Raw genomic sequence first — 16,495 nt, 5'->3', positions numbered from 1 at the left:
ATAATAGCTAAAATTAAACAAATAAGAATGCTTTGATGTTCACAGTCGTATTTCAGATATAAATAATTTTGGATCACAGGTTTGCAACATTGCGACCACTGTTCCAGTCCCGTGCCTAATTGTTTTCTCAAAACGAACTACACTTTCTTCTGCCTGTACTTTTACAAGGCCAATGTAGGTCTAATGATGTCGTGACCCTCGGATATCTATTAAGGCTAATGGTGTCGTGAACTTCGGATATCTGTTAAAGGTAAAGGTACTTGAACCTCGATATCTATTAAAGCTAAGGTTGCCATGAACCTCGCATAACTGTTAAGGCTTATGATGTGTTAACCTCGCCTATCTCTTAAGGCTTAGGGTGTTGTGAACCTCGGATATCTGTTAAGGCTCAGGGTGCCGCGAACCTCGGATCCCTCCATACAACTACGTCATAACTCCATACAGCCATGTCATCCATCTATACAACTATGTCATCCCACCATACAACCACGTCATCCCTCCATAGAACCACACAACCATGTCATCTCTCCATACAACCACGTCATCCCACCACACAACCACGTCATCTCTCCATACAACCACGCCATCCCACCACACATCCACGTTATCTCTCCATACAACCACGTCATCCCACCACACAACCACGTCATCTCTCCATACAACCACATCATCCCACCACACAACCACGTCCACACAACCATTCTTACAAACATTTGAAACATAATCTACACAGAGGTGGTGTTGAAATACGCTATCGTCAGTGTATGCAGTCATAATCAGAGCATCTCAGCTTAAGGCTGCTCAGTTACGTTTTCCACGTGCACTTGTCACAACATTTCTGGTTTCCTCTCTAGGTAGTTGCGATAGTGCGGGCGTCCTTACCCTCTGATAACGAAATCAAAATTAGTACACATACAAACCCTGCGTTTCAAATAATTGGAAATTGGTGTTCAAAGTGTTCGAACGCACCAGGTATAGTATGTGCTATATCGGGATTCAGTGGTTACGGCTTTGCGGAAAGAAAATAGGCAGGACGTGTTCAGGTGACTCTTAGTACTCACGATCTCCAGAAATGTCTCCTTCTGCATTTGTAGCTAACGCTGGAACACCACCATCACTACCACCATCACCAACACTACCACATCACTACCACCATCAACACCATCACCATCTCTACCAGCATCACTACAAGACCATCACTAGGTACTACGACATGTTTTGAATACACGTTAAAAGCGCGTACATGTATGACACAGGAGCTACCATCGTGTCTCTCTCTTGTCTAAATTAAGGATCTCGTTTATAAATTGAAAAGAAACGATTGTTTATTTATGGATTCAAATTTCCAATTGTCAGATCACATCGTCGAGATACTTAACAGACATTTCCAGCAAATCCCGTCACACTGCAGCTGGGTAATGTTACTATCCAAGCATGCCACAGTGCTGTAGTACAGTAACACAACACTAATATATGACTGTGGTAGTGTCATGTTGTCCAACTGCATGGGTCACAGTCAGCTCACCTAAGCCTGTATGGTTAAACAGCTATCTCACTATTTCTGTTATATAATGGCAGTCAATGATTATCACATTCATTTATGTCTATGAGCTGCTTAGCGGTATATGCGGTATATTTCTTTTTGTAATTGATCAATGCTACTTTGCGAGGGTTGAGACAAACACTCAACAAGTGACTCAACCATGGCGGATGTGGAATTGTTGTCACCAACAGGACACATAAACAGATACAGGCTTCTACTGCTCGGAAGACAGATACAGGCTTCTACGGCTCGGAAGACAGATACATGTTTCTAAGGCTCGGAAGACAAGTGTGCAAATTCTCGATACTCTACGGTGACACAGAATGTGTGATATAATGTCATCAGCAGCCTGTAAATATAACCTTAAGATGCCATTTCGACCATATCTGTGCTGGAATATTTCCTTGGGACACTGAATGATTACTTGAGTGAGTTGAGTTTTACTCCGCGCTCAGCAATATTTCAGCTATATGGTGGTGACGCTGAATGGAGAAGAGTATGTTATATTACTGTATGAGGTAAACTGAAGGGGAAAGAGATGACGGACATTTCACATTAAACTACCTAACATAAAGTTATCATAATTCTGGAGCAAAAATAGGAATCAATTTATTCCTTCATTCTGCTACTACCAACTATTACAACAACCACTACTACCACTACAACCTAAAATACTGCAACTAGAACAACACCTATCAAGGTTAATAACACATATACTACTACACTCTTCAAGAAAAGAAACGCATAGGCCCAAAATAAGGATATGTATTGGCCCTATATAAGTATACATTAGTTGATAAAGCTTGATCATAGAAAATGTCGACAAACTGACGAACATATGTATTGTTGTCACACACATCACGTGTCTTGACACAAGGGGGAGGTCATGGTGTCAGTACATGGTGACACCACCCTTGCTCGAAACCGCCTTGGTATGGGATCCATGAACTCGTCGGATTTCTGTTTGAGTAATTCTTCGCCATTCCTGTTGCAACGCGATGGCAAGTTCTGCAAGTGTCTGATGATGATGATGATGATGATGATGATGAAGATGATGATGATGATGATGATGACGACGACGTTTACTGACGCGTCGATCAAGTTCGTCCCACAGATGCTCGATCGGCTTCAGATCAGGCGATCTGGAAGGCCAGGGAAGGACAAAGATGTTTTCATTGGCGAGAGAGTCACCTATTACACGAGCTGTGTGGGATCGAACGTTGTCCTTTTGAAGCAGCTCCCTCTGGCTGTCAAAAGTGAGAGGAGCTGAAGTAGCAGGATTCGATCGATGTAGCGACTTGCAGTCAGATTGCCTTAAACCACTAGTGGCTCTGATCATCCCCAACCCCAAGATGCCAGAACCTACGTCGAAACGTCGCTTTATACAATAAATAAGAATTTGCAATCCATAATATTGTTTGTTTTAATTTTGAGTCACCAACTTCTAGAATGCCGATCAAACAATTAGTCAGGTGTTTCCATTTTCACCAACAATGTACCTGTGCCAGCGGAATCATGGACGGTGGTAAAACATGGAAAGTGTAAAGTGTGTGCTTTCTTCATTGTTGGGTTCGCCCATCCACGGTCTCTTGATCAGATGGACTCCTTGAGTGTCGAATATCTCTAACACTTATCAATGAATGATATCTGATACATCGAAATGTCACATATGAATAGCAGGGGGTGCAGCCATGGATCACAGCAGTTCTACGTATCATGTCTAATGTCAACAGTAACTTCAAATCAATATACGTCCATCAACCGTTGGGAGGTGCCTGTTGTAGGTTTGCTGACCAGGGTGAGGTGCGGGACGATGCGTGGCGTGGCGTGGAGGGTAGTGTAGGGACGGGGCGATGCGGAATTGGACGGGACGGGACGGGACGGGACGGGACTGTGTAAGGCGGGGCAGTGGAGTCGACTGGTCACATGGCTGTGGAGGTTGTGAATAGTTGACGACTTGTGACATGGTTGTAGAGGTTGTCAATAGTTGACGACTGGTGACATGGTTGTAGAGGTTGTCATTAGTTGACGACTGGTGACATGGTTGTAGAGGGGTCAAGAGCACTAGACACGTGGTTGTCGTGGTTGGTGAGCTGCCATATGGTTGTGAACGGGGTCAAAATTAAGACGAAATATACCCAGAGTCCAAACTTCTTCATGTACTGTTTGATCGAAAGAGGGTTGATTAAAACCTGAACATTGGACGTGCCTACCTGTAGAAAGGTAAACATTTAAATAATTAAGCATTGTAGGTAACGAGTCAGTGGATTTGCCTCAATGTGGATTTTACACAATGCCAGAAACTGGTCAAATATAATACATGATATATTTGGAATTAACATGTAAAGTCATATTGACAGATGACGTTCCGGTGTAGAAGCTACCACTGTTATCAAGTAACTGTTTTGGTGGCTCTCTTCGTTACTGTTGCTTTCTCCGAAGACGGGAGAAACGATGTCAGTTTAAATTTGTATGACATTGTACATTCTTCTGAACTGTGTGAAGCAGCTATAATGTAGACTACTCACCGTGTTTGTCAGTAATACGAGATCTGTATACATCCGTCAACTCTCGCCTCTCTCCGTAACCAGCTCAAGGTGGAAGTGTGGACATGGTCTGTTTGTATTTCCTAAAGGTGGACATATGGAAATGGTCTGTTTGTATTTCCTAAATGTGGTGACGTAGACATGGTCTGTTTGTATTTCCTAAAGGTGGTGACGTAGACATGGTCTGTTTGTATTTCCTAAGGGTGGTGACGTGGACATGGTCTGTTTGTATTTCCTAAAGGTGGTGACGTGGACATGGTCTGTTTGTATTTCCTAAGGGTGGTGACGTGGACATGGTCTGTTTGTATTTCCTAAAGGTGGTGACTTAGACATGGTCTGTTTGTATTTCCTAAAGGTGGTGACGTGGACATGGTCTGTTTGTATTTCCTAAAGGTGGTGACGTGGACATGGTCTGTTTGTATTTCCTAAGGGTGGTGACGTGGACATGGTCTGTTTGTATTTCCTAAAGGTGGTGACATGGACATGGTCTGTTTGCATTTCCTAAAGGTGGTGACGTAGACATGGTCTGTTTGTATTTCCTAAAGGTGGTGACGTGGACATGGTCTGTATTCCCTAGGTGTGTAGACGTAGACATGGTCTGTCTGTGTTCTGTAAGGTATCGGTGCTGGTGACTAACAGTTTGACTGCTAGGACAGTTTCCGGGTTGCATCTAGTCAGGAACCGACAGGTTTCGAAAGAGTCATGGTATGGGGAGGCATCACATCTCATGGTCGGGCACAACTTGCCATTGTCAATGACAGTCTGACTGGTCTGTGATTCAGGAATATATATGGGTATTTATATAGCCCTGTAGCACATCCTTTCCACGCGCATTCTCAAAGCGATTAACACTAATGATATCATTCAGACGTACACGCCAAGTCTAGAATTGGCCATTGACATTAGCTGAATTGACTTTAGCTCTATCCGTCATCGTTGCCAGTTCCGGACACACACGATACTGAATGTGTGCACTGACTTTTGACGCCACATCTCTTCAAGGACGTGTAACGATGCACTGTGTCAAATCTTACAGATTTCGATATTATCCTGCGAACAGTTGAACAGTTATTAAGGAAAACACCACAAAGCATGTTATCAATTTTTGTATTAAAATAACATCAAGCAATGAACATTCTACCATGACCTCAGAAAATATTGGATTGTGATTGTAATGATGAAAATATCTCTGCCACCGACGCTAACCTGGGTGACTCAGATGTGTTACCAGAACTTGATCATGAATTAAATAAAGCAAGCTATAGATGGTTTGAAACGGTATACATCTCATGAACGTGATTGCATTATAAATAAATATTTCATTAAATTTGACTGGTATTGTTTGCCTATTGCACATAAAATATTTGATTGTGTTTTTGCCCGAGTGCTGGGCTTCATCTGTTATTATTCCAGTTTTCAAGGTGATCCAAGAGCTCCTAGTAATTATAGAGGGATTGGCCTTATTAGTTGTTTTGGAAAGTTGTTGACAAGGGTTGTTAATCAGAGGATCCTCAGTTGAGCCGAGAAGCATAACTCTGTTGCCGATGCTCACTTTGGTTTCCGTCCGAATCTCAGCGCAGTTGATGCTATATTTCAGCTCCAAGCAGTGATTAGTCGTACACTGAATAGCAAAAAATGGTTGTATTGTACTTTTGTGGATTTTAAAAGCTCTTTTGATTCAGTAGATAGGTGTAAATTATGGCTCGAATTTGCACAATTGTGCGTTAGAGGGAAGCTTTTATCAGTTGTCCATCCGTTATATCTTAACGTAACCTGTGAGGATCGGTAGTTGTAAAAGCCAGTATTTAGAAATAGTCTGGGCTTAATGCAAGGAGAAGTATTATCACCAATTTTATTTTCATTCTACGTCATTGATTTTTTCCTGAAAGATAATTGTATACCTTACGAGTTTAAATCTTATACCTGTCTCTGCCTATGTATGCTGAAGATCTTGTAATATTTTCTGAATCTGTTGAAGAGTTGCAAACACAGATGAATTCGTTGTCAGCTTATTCCAAACGGTGTGAACTTGATGTAAATCAAATTTGCTAAAACAAAGGTAATGGTCTTCAGAAGATTAAATCGCCAGAACATTGCTTATATAATGATTATATCCTAAAGGTTGTAAATACGTTTACATATGTAGGAATAGTCTTTAATTATAATAACCCATTCTCCAAGGCTTAGCTGCAGTTGTCTGACCAGCCTAAGAGGTTAAGAGGTCCTCTTTTACAATAATATCAGATCTCTCTCTCTCTCACTCTCTCTCTCTCTCTCTCTCTCTTTCTCTCTCTCTCTCTCTCTCTGGAATTGGTATTGGTAGTAACCTAACTTACGGGTCTCGGATATGTGGATATAACAAAGGCTTATGTATTGTCTTACGGTTTGCCGTCATATAAGGTATAAAAAAAATCCCCTCAGAAACAGCAAAAATATAAATCCTACAGGTCTGAAATATTCAATATTATGTATTGAACAAAGAGCAAGATGCAATGATTTACAAAAGAGGTTTCCAGTACAATGCAGGTGAGTTAAATCTAAAGTAACGGGTCACAAATATAATATCAACTCACCAAAGTCTTGTCACAGAACCAGTTCTATTAAATCTTTCACAGAGAACTTTCTCGAAGAAGAGGAAGACAGATGTAGAGAGGCCGAATGATGACACAGCTCCTGTATTACTCCGTTATTGTGTGGTCAGCACAACCAGCCCTATATATACACACAGTCACTGATTCTTGAGCATTCCAGCGAACCATCGAAGCTTCCATATCGGACTCGTGCTTAACAACAGTCAAAGCACACTCAGACATAAATTGGCTACTGGCTACCCTGAAGGTGTTTATTTCTTTTCATTCATTCATTCATTCATTCATTCATTCATTCAGTCAGTCAGTCAGTCAGTCAGTCAGTCAGTCAGTCAGTCAGTCGTTCGTTCGTTCGTTCGTTCGTTCGTTCGTTCGTTCGTTCGTTCGTTCGTTTGTTTCGGGCGTTTTTTAACCAGAAAAAACGCATTAGGACGAGTATCCTGTTACATTTCAGCTCTCTTCAGCTTGCTGTACACCTGCCGACATTTATCTCGATCGTGTGAAATCTGAACCAGCACGTTATCCACTAGCGATGCGCATCAGCTGCATCTCGTAACGCAACGACAACTTTTTATATTAAACCTGTCATTTGAACAGTGATGGAGACACAATCGCACTGTGCTGTGCAATATGCACTCCTGTATTGTTGGCAGTGTTTTCTAAAACACTTTCTAACTTTACTGCCAGTTCAATGTGCATGGTACTGTGAGTACTATGCGTGTTAGTCAATATATACAGAGCCACTGTGTGTACATTAGTCACTCTACACAGAGATAATGTATGTACATTAGTCACTCTATACAGAGATACTGTGTGTACATTAGTCACTTATGCAGAGCTACTGTGTGTACATTAGTCACTGTAAACAGAGATACTGTGTGTACACCAGTCACTGTATACAGAGATACTCTGCGTACATTAGATACTCTATATAGAGCTAATGTGTGTACATTAGTCACTGTATACAAAAGATTCTGTGTGTGCATTAGTCACTGTATACAAAGATACTGTGTGTATATTAGTTACTGTATACAAAAATACTGTCTGTACATTTGTCACTGTATACAGAGATACTGTGTGTACATTACTCACTGGATACAGAGATACTGTGTGTACGTTAGTTACTGTATACAGAGGTGCTGTGCGTACATTCGTCACTGTATACAGATGGTGTGCGTACATTCGTCACTGTATACATCACTACTCAGTGTACATTTGTCACCGTATACATAGATACTGTGTGTACATTTGTCACTGTATACAGAACTATTCAGTGTACATTAGTCACTGTATACAGAACTACTCTGCGTTTATTTGTCACTGTATACATAGATACTGTGTGTACACATGTCACTGTATACAGAACTACTCTGTGTACATTAGTCACTGTACATATAAGTATTCTGTGTACATTAGTCACTGTATATATAAGTATTGTGTGTGCATTAGTCACTGTATACAGACCTACTCTGTGTACATTAGTCAATGTATGCATAATTACTGTGTGTACATTAGTCACTGTATACATAGATGATGTGTACATTAGTCACTGTATACATAGATAATTTGTGTACATTAGTCACTGTACACAGAGCTATGCTGTGTACATTAGTCACTGAATGCGGACTGGATCCTCAAGCAATAAGACAAACGGTTACGGAATATTGTTTCTAAACTTTATCTTCATAAGGAAAGAAATGAAAGGTTTATGAAGATTGAGTCTCACTTTCTTTTTGAGTGAAGGTTTGTGTTCGTGATGTTAATACGATAATCCCATGAAGTTTACATGACTTGACTTCACATGCTTTCGCTGTATTTTCATAATATATCTATTGCGTTTTATATTATGTAAGCATGTAACCCCTGCCATGCTGCTGTGGACGCGCGGGTAGTGGATCACACCTGTTGACATGGACAGGTGTGTCACGCAATCAGGATGTGGTTCTGTCACACCTCAACTAATGTTTTGATGCTGATATGTCCTGTTAGCTGTGAAATCCACACCGTGCCAACATTTAGCGCTGCACAGACTGCCCAGTTGTAAACTAGGAGTATAAAGTAACACTTTTTTCAATAACAGCTTCGCTTCAATGGTGCCCGGAACCTGAAGTTTCGTGTGAGTGCGTGAGTGAGTGAGTCTGGGTCTGATACAGCTGTCGGTAAACTGTGTGAGTCTTCAGAGAGAAGTAATGCAGGTACTAAAGGCGGCAGCTCCAACGGACGGTAAAATTTCCACGGCTGACCTCTCCTGCGGGTATTACGCATACTGCGTGCATACCTCGGACAAACCCACAACTACCGGATTGTGGCAGGCCAAAGGGATGCAGCTCTATGCAGCAACGAGCGACGTCTGCGACGACTCGGTGGCGAAGTATCTTCAGCATACTGGTTTGTTTGTGTGAATACATCCGCGAAGATCCGGGGTAGAATGGACCTTCAGTGACCCATGCTATTTGTAAAAGGCGATTAGGCTCGCTGACTTGGCAGACTCATGTCATCGGTTCCCAAATTCGTAGACAGATGCTCATGCTGTTGATCACTGGGTTGTCTGGTCCAGACTCGACTATTTACAGACCGTCGCCATATAGCTGCAATATTGATGAGTGTGGCACTAAACTCATTCTCTCACTCACTGTTTGTTTGAATGATATTCCGACAGACAACTTCTTTGCTGCAACACACGTGGCATAGTCTACAACTGACTAGAAAGACTGACTCTATACAACTCCAGGTTTGCTGCAACACACGTGGCATAGTCTACACCTGACTAGTAAGACTGACTCTATACAACTCCAGGTTTGCTGCAACACACGTGGCATTGTCTACACCTGACTAGTAAGACTGACTATATACAACTCCAGGTTTGCTGCAACACACGTGGCATAGTCTACACCTGACTAGTAAGACTGACTCTATACAACTCCAGGTTTGCTGCAACACACGTGGCATAGTCTACATCTCGCTAGTGAAAGTGACCATGTACCAGTCAATAGAAATACACCCGTGCACATGGACTGGAGCCATTTGAGTGAGTGAGTGAGTGAGTGAGTTCAATTTTAGCAACATTTCTGCAATATCAAGGCGGGGGCCCGGAAAATGAGCTTCACACATTGCAATTATGTCGGGATTCTAACCCGGGATTTCCTCGTGACGAGCGAAAGTGTTAACCACCAGAATACCCCAGTGCCCCTGGACCCCGACCCAAATTTCATGATGATGAAGCGGTATTAGAGATGACATACACAAAGTGGTATTATACCATGCTCATTAATACGTACTTTACACAAGAAACCATTGTCCTCAGGTTCGCTAATACCGATGATGCCAGTCACAGGATTACATCTTGACTGGTCTGGATTCGATAACTATCAAACCACCTTCATATGGCTGGATTGTTGTTCAGTTTGGCGTAAAATTAAGGTCACTCAATCACTATTGTTGGACGTTACATAACAAACAATAAGTCACCCATTCACACACCCTCACTCATTCACTGCTAGACCTCAGTTACCAACACCTCTGAGGCTCCTGAGGCTCGGCAGGGTAGCATTGTGGTCAAAGCCTTTGACCGTCACTCCAAAGACCCCCGTTAGATTCCCGATGTATGTGAAGCCCATTTCTGGCGTCCCCCGTCATATTTTGCTAAAAGGCGGGGTATAACTAACTCACTCACTCGTAGTCCCTGAACCACATTATTTCTCCACTGCCTAAGCCTCTCTGCAATGCTATAACCCACAGTGAAGCCAGTCTCAATTTCCATAGCGTCTGAATTTCACATCAGGTTCACGTGTATAATGTAGAATCGATCGCCCTTATCTGTTTGGTACATCAAGAACATATTGACGGGTAGGTACCTGTTTACAACGTATGTTACAAGGATATGTCACCTGTCAGTGATCTCAGTCTGCTCACTCAGCAATAACTGTGTATAAATAGGGCCTACCAGGACAGCTACATCACCGCTGCTGCAATCCACAGGAGACAGAATTTCAGTTACAACTCTACAGGTAAGTCCGTCTTGTTGATACCTCGGTTCCGTTCTTCTTCACAATGTACTGACAATACACATGTGCCAGGTACTGGCTAGACTACTGTTTAGTCTCTGAATATATAGAATCTGGATTGGAACAAACTAAAAAGGAGTCCCAGGCAGATGGGAGATTCTGACCAGAACCTGAGGACGTCTCCACTTGCCCAATGTATGGCTTCAGCATTGCAGGGCGGACTGGGAGGACGGGGTGGGAAATAATTCGGTTGGAGATTTAACAGAATTATATTTTATGGATCCTTTGGGCATCCCAGATAGCCATGTATTCCCGAGTTTGGCTCCCCGATCACCCTCTTTAACTCTCTAACAGTGACAGTGCTCCATGTATGCTCGTTCTTTTTCCTGAAGAGATAAACATCACGAGTCGGCATCGTGCACTGCGATAGAGCTGGAATACTGTGGACTCACTCACTCACTCACTCACTCACTCACTCACTCACATTTGCACATGATCGCAGCAAGGATATCTGTCAATCAGCCAATCATATTACTTTACTTGCGTTTGATCTTTCTCAAACGCGTATATTCATTTGTGGGGTTCTTATGCAGTTTCCAGAATCTCATGTGCGCTTGGTCACTGACATGAGTCCGTTTATGCCATCACAACTGACTGCAATAGTTTGTGAGTAGTAATCTGTGGTTGGGTAAATACAACAAGATTAGATCAATAGAAACGTTGCTGAGAGTCACGTGAAATGCTTGCAGGGTTTAAAATGTGTTGGCTATTTTCTAAACACTTACCGTTTCTGTTTTCAAAGTTTTAAAGATGTTTTCAAAACCAGTGATATGATAAATTTAGTTGAGAGGAATAGGTAGCTCCTCTGTGTATATAGCAGTATTCAGTCTATGTCTTTACCGGGACGTACGTCTCGCCTTGGCTGGTAGTTCATTTATAGATGTTTAAGATACTGTCATTAATGTTTACAAACAGAATCATATGAGTAAATGTAGATTTAAAGTATATTTCACACTTGTAGTGTTATCACAAGGTTATCATCTTGCATATCTACGGAGTTGATTGTCAAGTGCACAGTCACAATGAGTCAGGACACTGAAACTTGTCATGTGTTCAACTTCTTTAGTTAGACGAAGTTCGGGGTGAAATCTTGTACCGCACTAGTCGAGCACTTTCAGTTCCATGTCACAAAGTCTGCTCACCTGTAAACAAAACAAAGCATGTAGGGATCGTCTCAAAAGTTAAACCACGAAGAAAACAGAAGTTCGATAACTTTGACAAGGAAGTCATTCGTCGAAGAGTTTTCAGGCTCAACGACCACAAGGAACCACCAGCGTGTCGTAGAATCAAGACAGAAATAGACAAGTGCATCATTATCATTCTTCTTCTTCTTCAGATGTTGTTAAAACACAAAGTGGGAGGGGGTGGGGAATGGCCCCACACTGGCGTAAAAATATTCTGTTCTCACTATGAGATCGGTTAATGTTCAAATCGGGTGGCTAAGAATGTGAAGGTGACACCTGAACATTGTTTTGCTGGTCAAAGTCCTGTACAAACACATGCAAAGTGAGGACGAGAATTGTCATGCTTCAAAGATCAACCGTTGACTTAGATGAAGGTAACATCGTTACGTTGAACCGGTTCTCTTTCACAAGGTCCCATAGCCAATTTCGCTCTGGGTGGAGATTCGGTGCAATCCAGGATTTGGATTGTTGTTGATGATGCGGCCGTGGTGTTTGTACGAAGATGTCTCAACTGGATGTAGCGACCCTGAGCGGCGGTAGCAACATTAGGTTGACTTGAGTGTAACGTTACACTTTTGTTCAACGTTTCTTTTTTCAAACGTTATGTCGTCGGCAACCACACCCCTACATGTTGGGATTCTGCATGGATTGGTTTGTGTCAAACATTTTCCTAAAGTTCAAAATATTTCTTATGTATAGTTATTTTTTTTTGTTTCTTGAAGAGTATATTACGTCGGTAACGTCAACACCTTTTGCAACATCATCATGCGTCTGCTGCTAGTGTTCCTACTCCTGGGACTGATCCTGCTGCCAGACGCCGAGGGGTGGGGGCGTCGACGGTGGATTAGACGGGCATGGAGAATTGCCAGAAGAGTGTACAGAGTGTACAAAGTATACAAGCACATACGAGGTAAAACTGTAATGCCAGGCAGGGATGGATATCATGGCCTCCTTAGAAGAAGATTGACGTTTGTGTGCGCGCGTGTGTGTGTAGGGGGATGCTGTGGTGTGTGTGTGTGCGTGTGTGTGTAATGTGTGTGCCTGTGTGTGTGCATGTGTGCGCGTGTGTGTGCATGTGTGTGTGTGTCTGTGTGTGGTGTGTGGGGGAGGGGCGTAGTTTGTAGTGTGGTGCAGTATGTATGGTATAGTCAAGCATGAACCCTGCAGCAGCGAGGTTAATGTTTTTGGTGACTCACTACTGTCGTATTCATACCCACTTCCCCACCCCTATACTCATTGCCGCCACCCCTCCTGCTTTCTGAAACGAACTTCTAAGTTATTTTACGAGCATTTTGAAAGATTAACAGTGGTCCGGTTTTGTCTCCGTAAGGTTTGAGTCTTACTTTTGTGTTTTGTTAGCTGTCGCACATCGTTTTTCCAAACGAGTCTACTAGAATTTCCGAATATCCTTCTGGTGTACCAGGTGGGAAATTGCTGTAATACTGCTAAACAGTTCTCTGTTCGTTGAAGGTCACTACTTATACGGACGTGATGCCAACGACCTTGACATCAATAAGGATGGCATAATTGACCAATCGGAGGCCGAGAAAGTTTTTGATGCGCGCGCAGTGAAGGACTTTCTTCCTCTTGTGGATGAAGACGGTAAGTTTTCGGCTTGTTTTTATTGTCAGACACGAATGTTACTTGTCTGATCGACATGCTCATAACACATTTAGCCCGGACTTGACTGGCCATGATGCTAGTAACATATCTACCCGGGATGTGACCCTGGACGTAACTGGGCACCCTGCTAGTATCACATCTACTCTGGACGTCACTGGTCACCCTGCTGGTAACACATATTCTATGGACTTGACTGAGCATGTGCACCTTGCTAGTAACACATCAACTCAGGACGTGACTGCTAGTAACACATCTACCCTGGACGTGACTACTCACCCTGCTGGCAACACATCTACCCTGGAAGTGACTGGTCAGCATGCTAGTAACACATCTACCCTGGACGTGACTGGTCACCCTGCTGGCAACACATCTACTCCGAACGTGACTGGTCACCCTACTAGTAACACATCTACCCTGGACGTGACTGGTCACCGTGCTGGCAACATATCTATCCTGGACGTTACTGGTCACCGTGCTGGCAACACATGTACCCTGGACGTGACTGGTCACCCTGCTGGCAACACATGTACCCTGGACGTTACTGGTCACCCAGCTGGCAACACATCTACCCTGGACGTGACTGGTCACCCTGCTAGTAACCCATCTTCCCTGGACGTTACTGGTCACCTTGTTGGCAACACATCGACTCAGGACGTGACTGGTCACCCTGCTAGTAACACATCTCCCCTGGACGTGACTGGGCATGCGCACCCTCTTGATAACACATCTACCCTGAACGTCACTTAGCACCCTGTTGGTAACACATCTACCCTGGACGTCAATGGGCACCTTGTTAATAACACATCTGCCCTGGGCGTGACTGGAAACGCTTGTTATTGACCACAAATTGTGTAACACGTCTGTTTGCCACGCTTATACGTGTCCTCAGTCTACATCAAATGAACGGTCAGTTACAGAACGGTCCCTCTAGACTGGGACTGCAGGGGTTCTCCTGTGTAATGCAACCTGCAAACTTGTAGTATTTTATTGCATTATTGTTAAGTAATCTATTATTCCATTATTGTATTCTGTTATTCTACTGTATTAATACATTTTGTTCATCGTATTATTATATTTGATTGTAGTATTTCATTGTATTATTGTGTCCTAATCTTATATTGAAATCTTGTAATGTTGTAATATTGGCAGGCAATTCTGAAGTGAGCGTCGATGAGTTCACCAGGACCATGCGAGACCTGATGACTATAGATGCAGGTAGCCCAGCTATAAGCATATCAGAGTTGATATTCCAGTGAATGTTCCTTTAACACCACAGTCAATATTGATCCTAAAAAAAGTCAAGTTTTGGCCAGACAAACCAGTAATTGAAATCACTGAGCAAAGCGGATACACGCTATCAAGGATAATCAAGGATAACATGGTTAAGGATAACAGGCACTGTGACCAACGAAACCTCCCTGCAAACTTACTCACTCGAAATACGTATGAATGTCTCCTTTGTTATGTATTGGGTGTTATGTACCTATCCACTCTCCGCTGTCAGATCAATGTCTCCTTTGTTATGTATTGGGTGTTATGCACCTATCCACTCTCTGCTGTCAGATCCGGATCTGAGACGTGCTGCTGAAGAGGACGAAGACGTTGACGACTTCTACTCCAACGAGTAGTGACGTCACTTCACACTTACCTGAGCAAATAAACGCAGTAACTGTCCGCAATGTCATGTGATTACTTCGTTCGGACACCGGTTTGTGTCCCTTGCCCATTTCAGAATCCTCTGAGGTAAGGATGGCGCAACTACCATACTCTTCCTTCAGGACGTCACATGTACTTGGCATCCTCATCACTTCCGGTCTACATGAAGTTGTAATTAACTCACTCATTCACTCTCTCGCCCATCTACCCACCAGTTCACCCGCTAACTCACCCATCCTCTCACCTTCTGGAAAGAGTTCACACTCTCGTCACAATGTCGCTCTGCTTATTAGAGATTTTAACCGGTTTCAATGGTGACGAGGGCGACTTGTTGAAAACATACTCCAACGTAATAATAGCCAATTGTTCACCTTATATTTTCAGATGTATATTTCTAAATACGAACTGCAAATTGGATAGGTTTTGAAACATGTACATGTCGGAAAGCGCACGTAAAATCATGAAAGCATGCCAACGAACTCGTCGGTGAAAACAGAAAACATGAGAACCGTCATGTACACAAATACGAAATTGTACGAAATTTGTAAAAGTAGCCAACTTCGTCCTTCATGTGTATTGCCGGTGAAAGAAAACAGAAAAGTAGCTGTTCTCGCATGAAGAAGTTCTGGTGTTCATGCGTCAACATGAAATCCTTCCAAAGGGGTGCGGGTAGCGGGATAACAGTTGGTCACGAATGACGTCACACAGAGCCGATCGTGTCGTGTACACTGATTGGGTTGATTGTACAGTCACAACTAGAGGGTCACTTGTCGAATCTGTGTATGATCCATAAACAAGGTTCCCGTCTTGGACCGTATACAACCATTCCAGTCCCCTGGCTACGTAAATTACATAATCTAGTCTAAACGGCGTTGTGTCGGTAGCATTGGATATTTGACAACATTAAAGTTTACATAAATTGTGAAACTGGAGTCTGAGAGTACCGCAACTAGGTCATCTTGACCTGGTCAAACCAACTAGCTTAACTACGTGTGTTTCCTCACCGGAAGTTATAGGTTTAAATTCAGTGATCCCTGGGTTCTCGCGACGTAACGAATGGTTCCGAGATGTAACGAGATCCGACTGTCCTTGGGTTCTTACCTGCAACAGAGGGTTGATTAACGAGCAATTCTGGTGCCGAGAATCTGTGTTGGCCTGTGTTTTTGTCACGGAGCAGCAACATGAATCACATTCTTTGGAAACAGAGGAACACCAGCCCACTGCATCTTATGCAATCTCTTTAATATCTGCTGAAGATGCATCCATGGCGTCGTTCCATGGTGCAGCCTCC

General features: G+C 42.9%; 1 protein-coding gene across 1 annotated transcript; it reads left to right on the top strand.

The window, feature by feature from the left end:
- Window positions 1-10,551: 10,551 nt before the first annotated feature.
- LOC137281565 (uncharacterized) lies at window positions 10,552-15,222 on the top strand. The gene is made up of 5 exons (XM_067812876.1): window positions 10,552-10,684; window positions 12,648-12,835; window positions 13,396-13,527; window positions 14,698-14,763; window positions 15,112-15,222. Exons 2-5 carry the CDS (start codon window positions 12,691-12,693, stop codon window positions 15,174-15,176), a joined length of 408 nt encoding a protein of 135 aa, XP_067668977.1. The 5' UTR covers window positions 10,552-10,684; window positions 12,648-12,690; the 3' UTR covers window positions 15,177-15,222.
- Window positions 15,223-16,495: the final 1,273 nt, after the last annotated feature.

This window comes from Haliotis asinina, chromosome 4 (genome assembly GCF_037392515.1).
Source record: "Haliotis asinina isolate JCU_RB_2024 chromosome 4, JCU_Hal_asi_v2, whole genome shotgun sequence".
NCBI lineage: Eukaryota > Metazoa > Mollusca > Gastropoda > Lepetellida > Haliotidae > Haliotis > Haliotis asinina.
Note: the sequence above shows the minus strand (reverse complement) of the source record. Positions and strands in the feature narration are given on the sequence as shown.

Excerpts from the sequence above, each read along its gene's own strand:
- LOC137281565 (XM_067812876.1), top strand. The coding sequence starts at position 12,691 with ATGCGTCTGCTGCTAGTGTTCCTACTCCTGGGACTGATCCTGCTGCCA. Across the intron at positions 12,836-13,395 it reads AGTATACAAGCACATACGAG|GTCACTACTTATACGGACGT; the intron begins GTAAAACTGTAA and ends TGTTCGTTGAAG. Across the intron at positions 13,528-14,697 it reads TCCTCTTGTGGATGAAGACG|GCAATTCTGAAGTGAGCGTC; the intron begins GTAAGTTTTCGG and ends TAATATTGGCAG.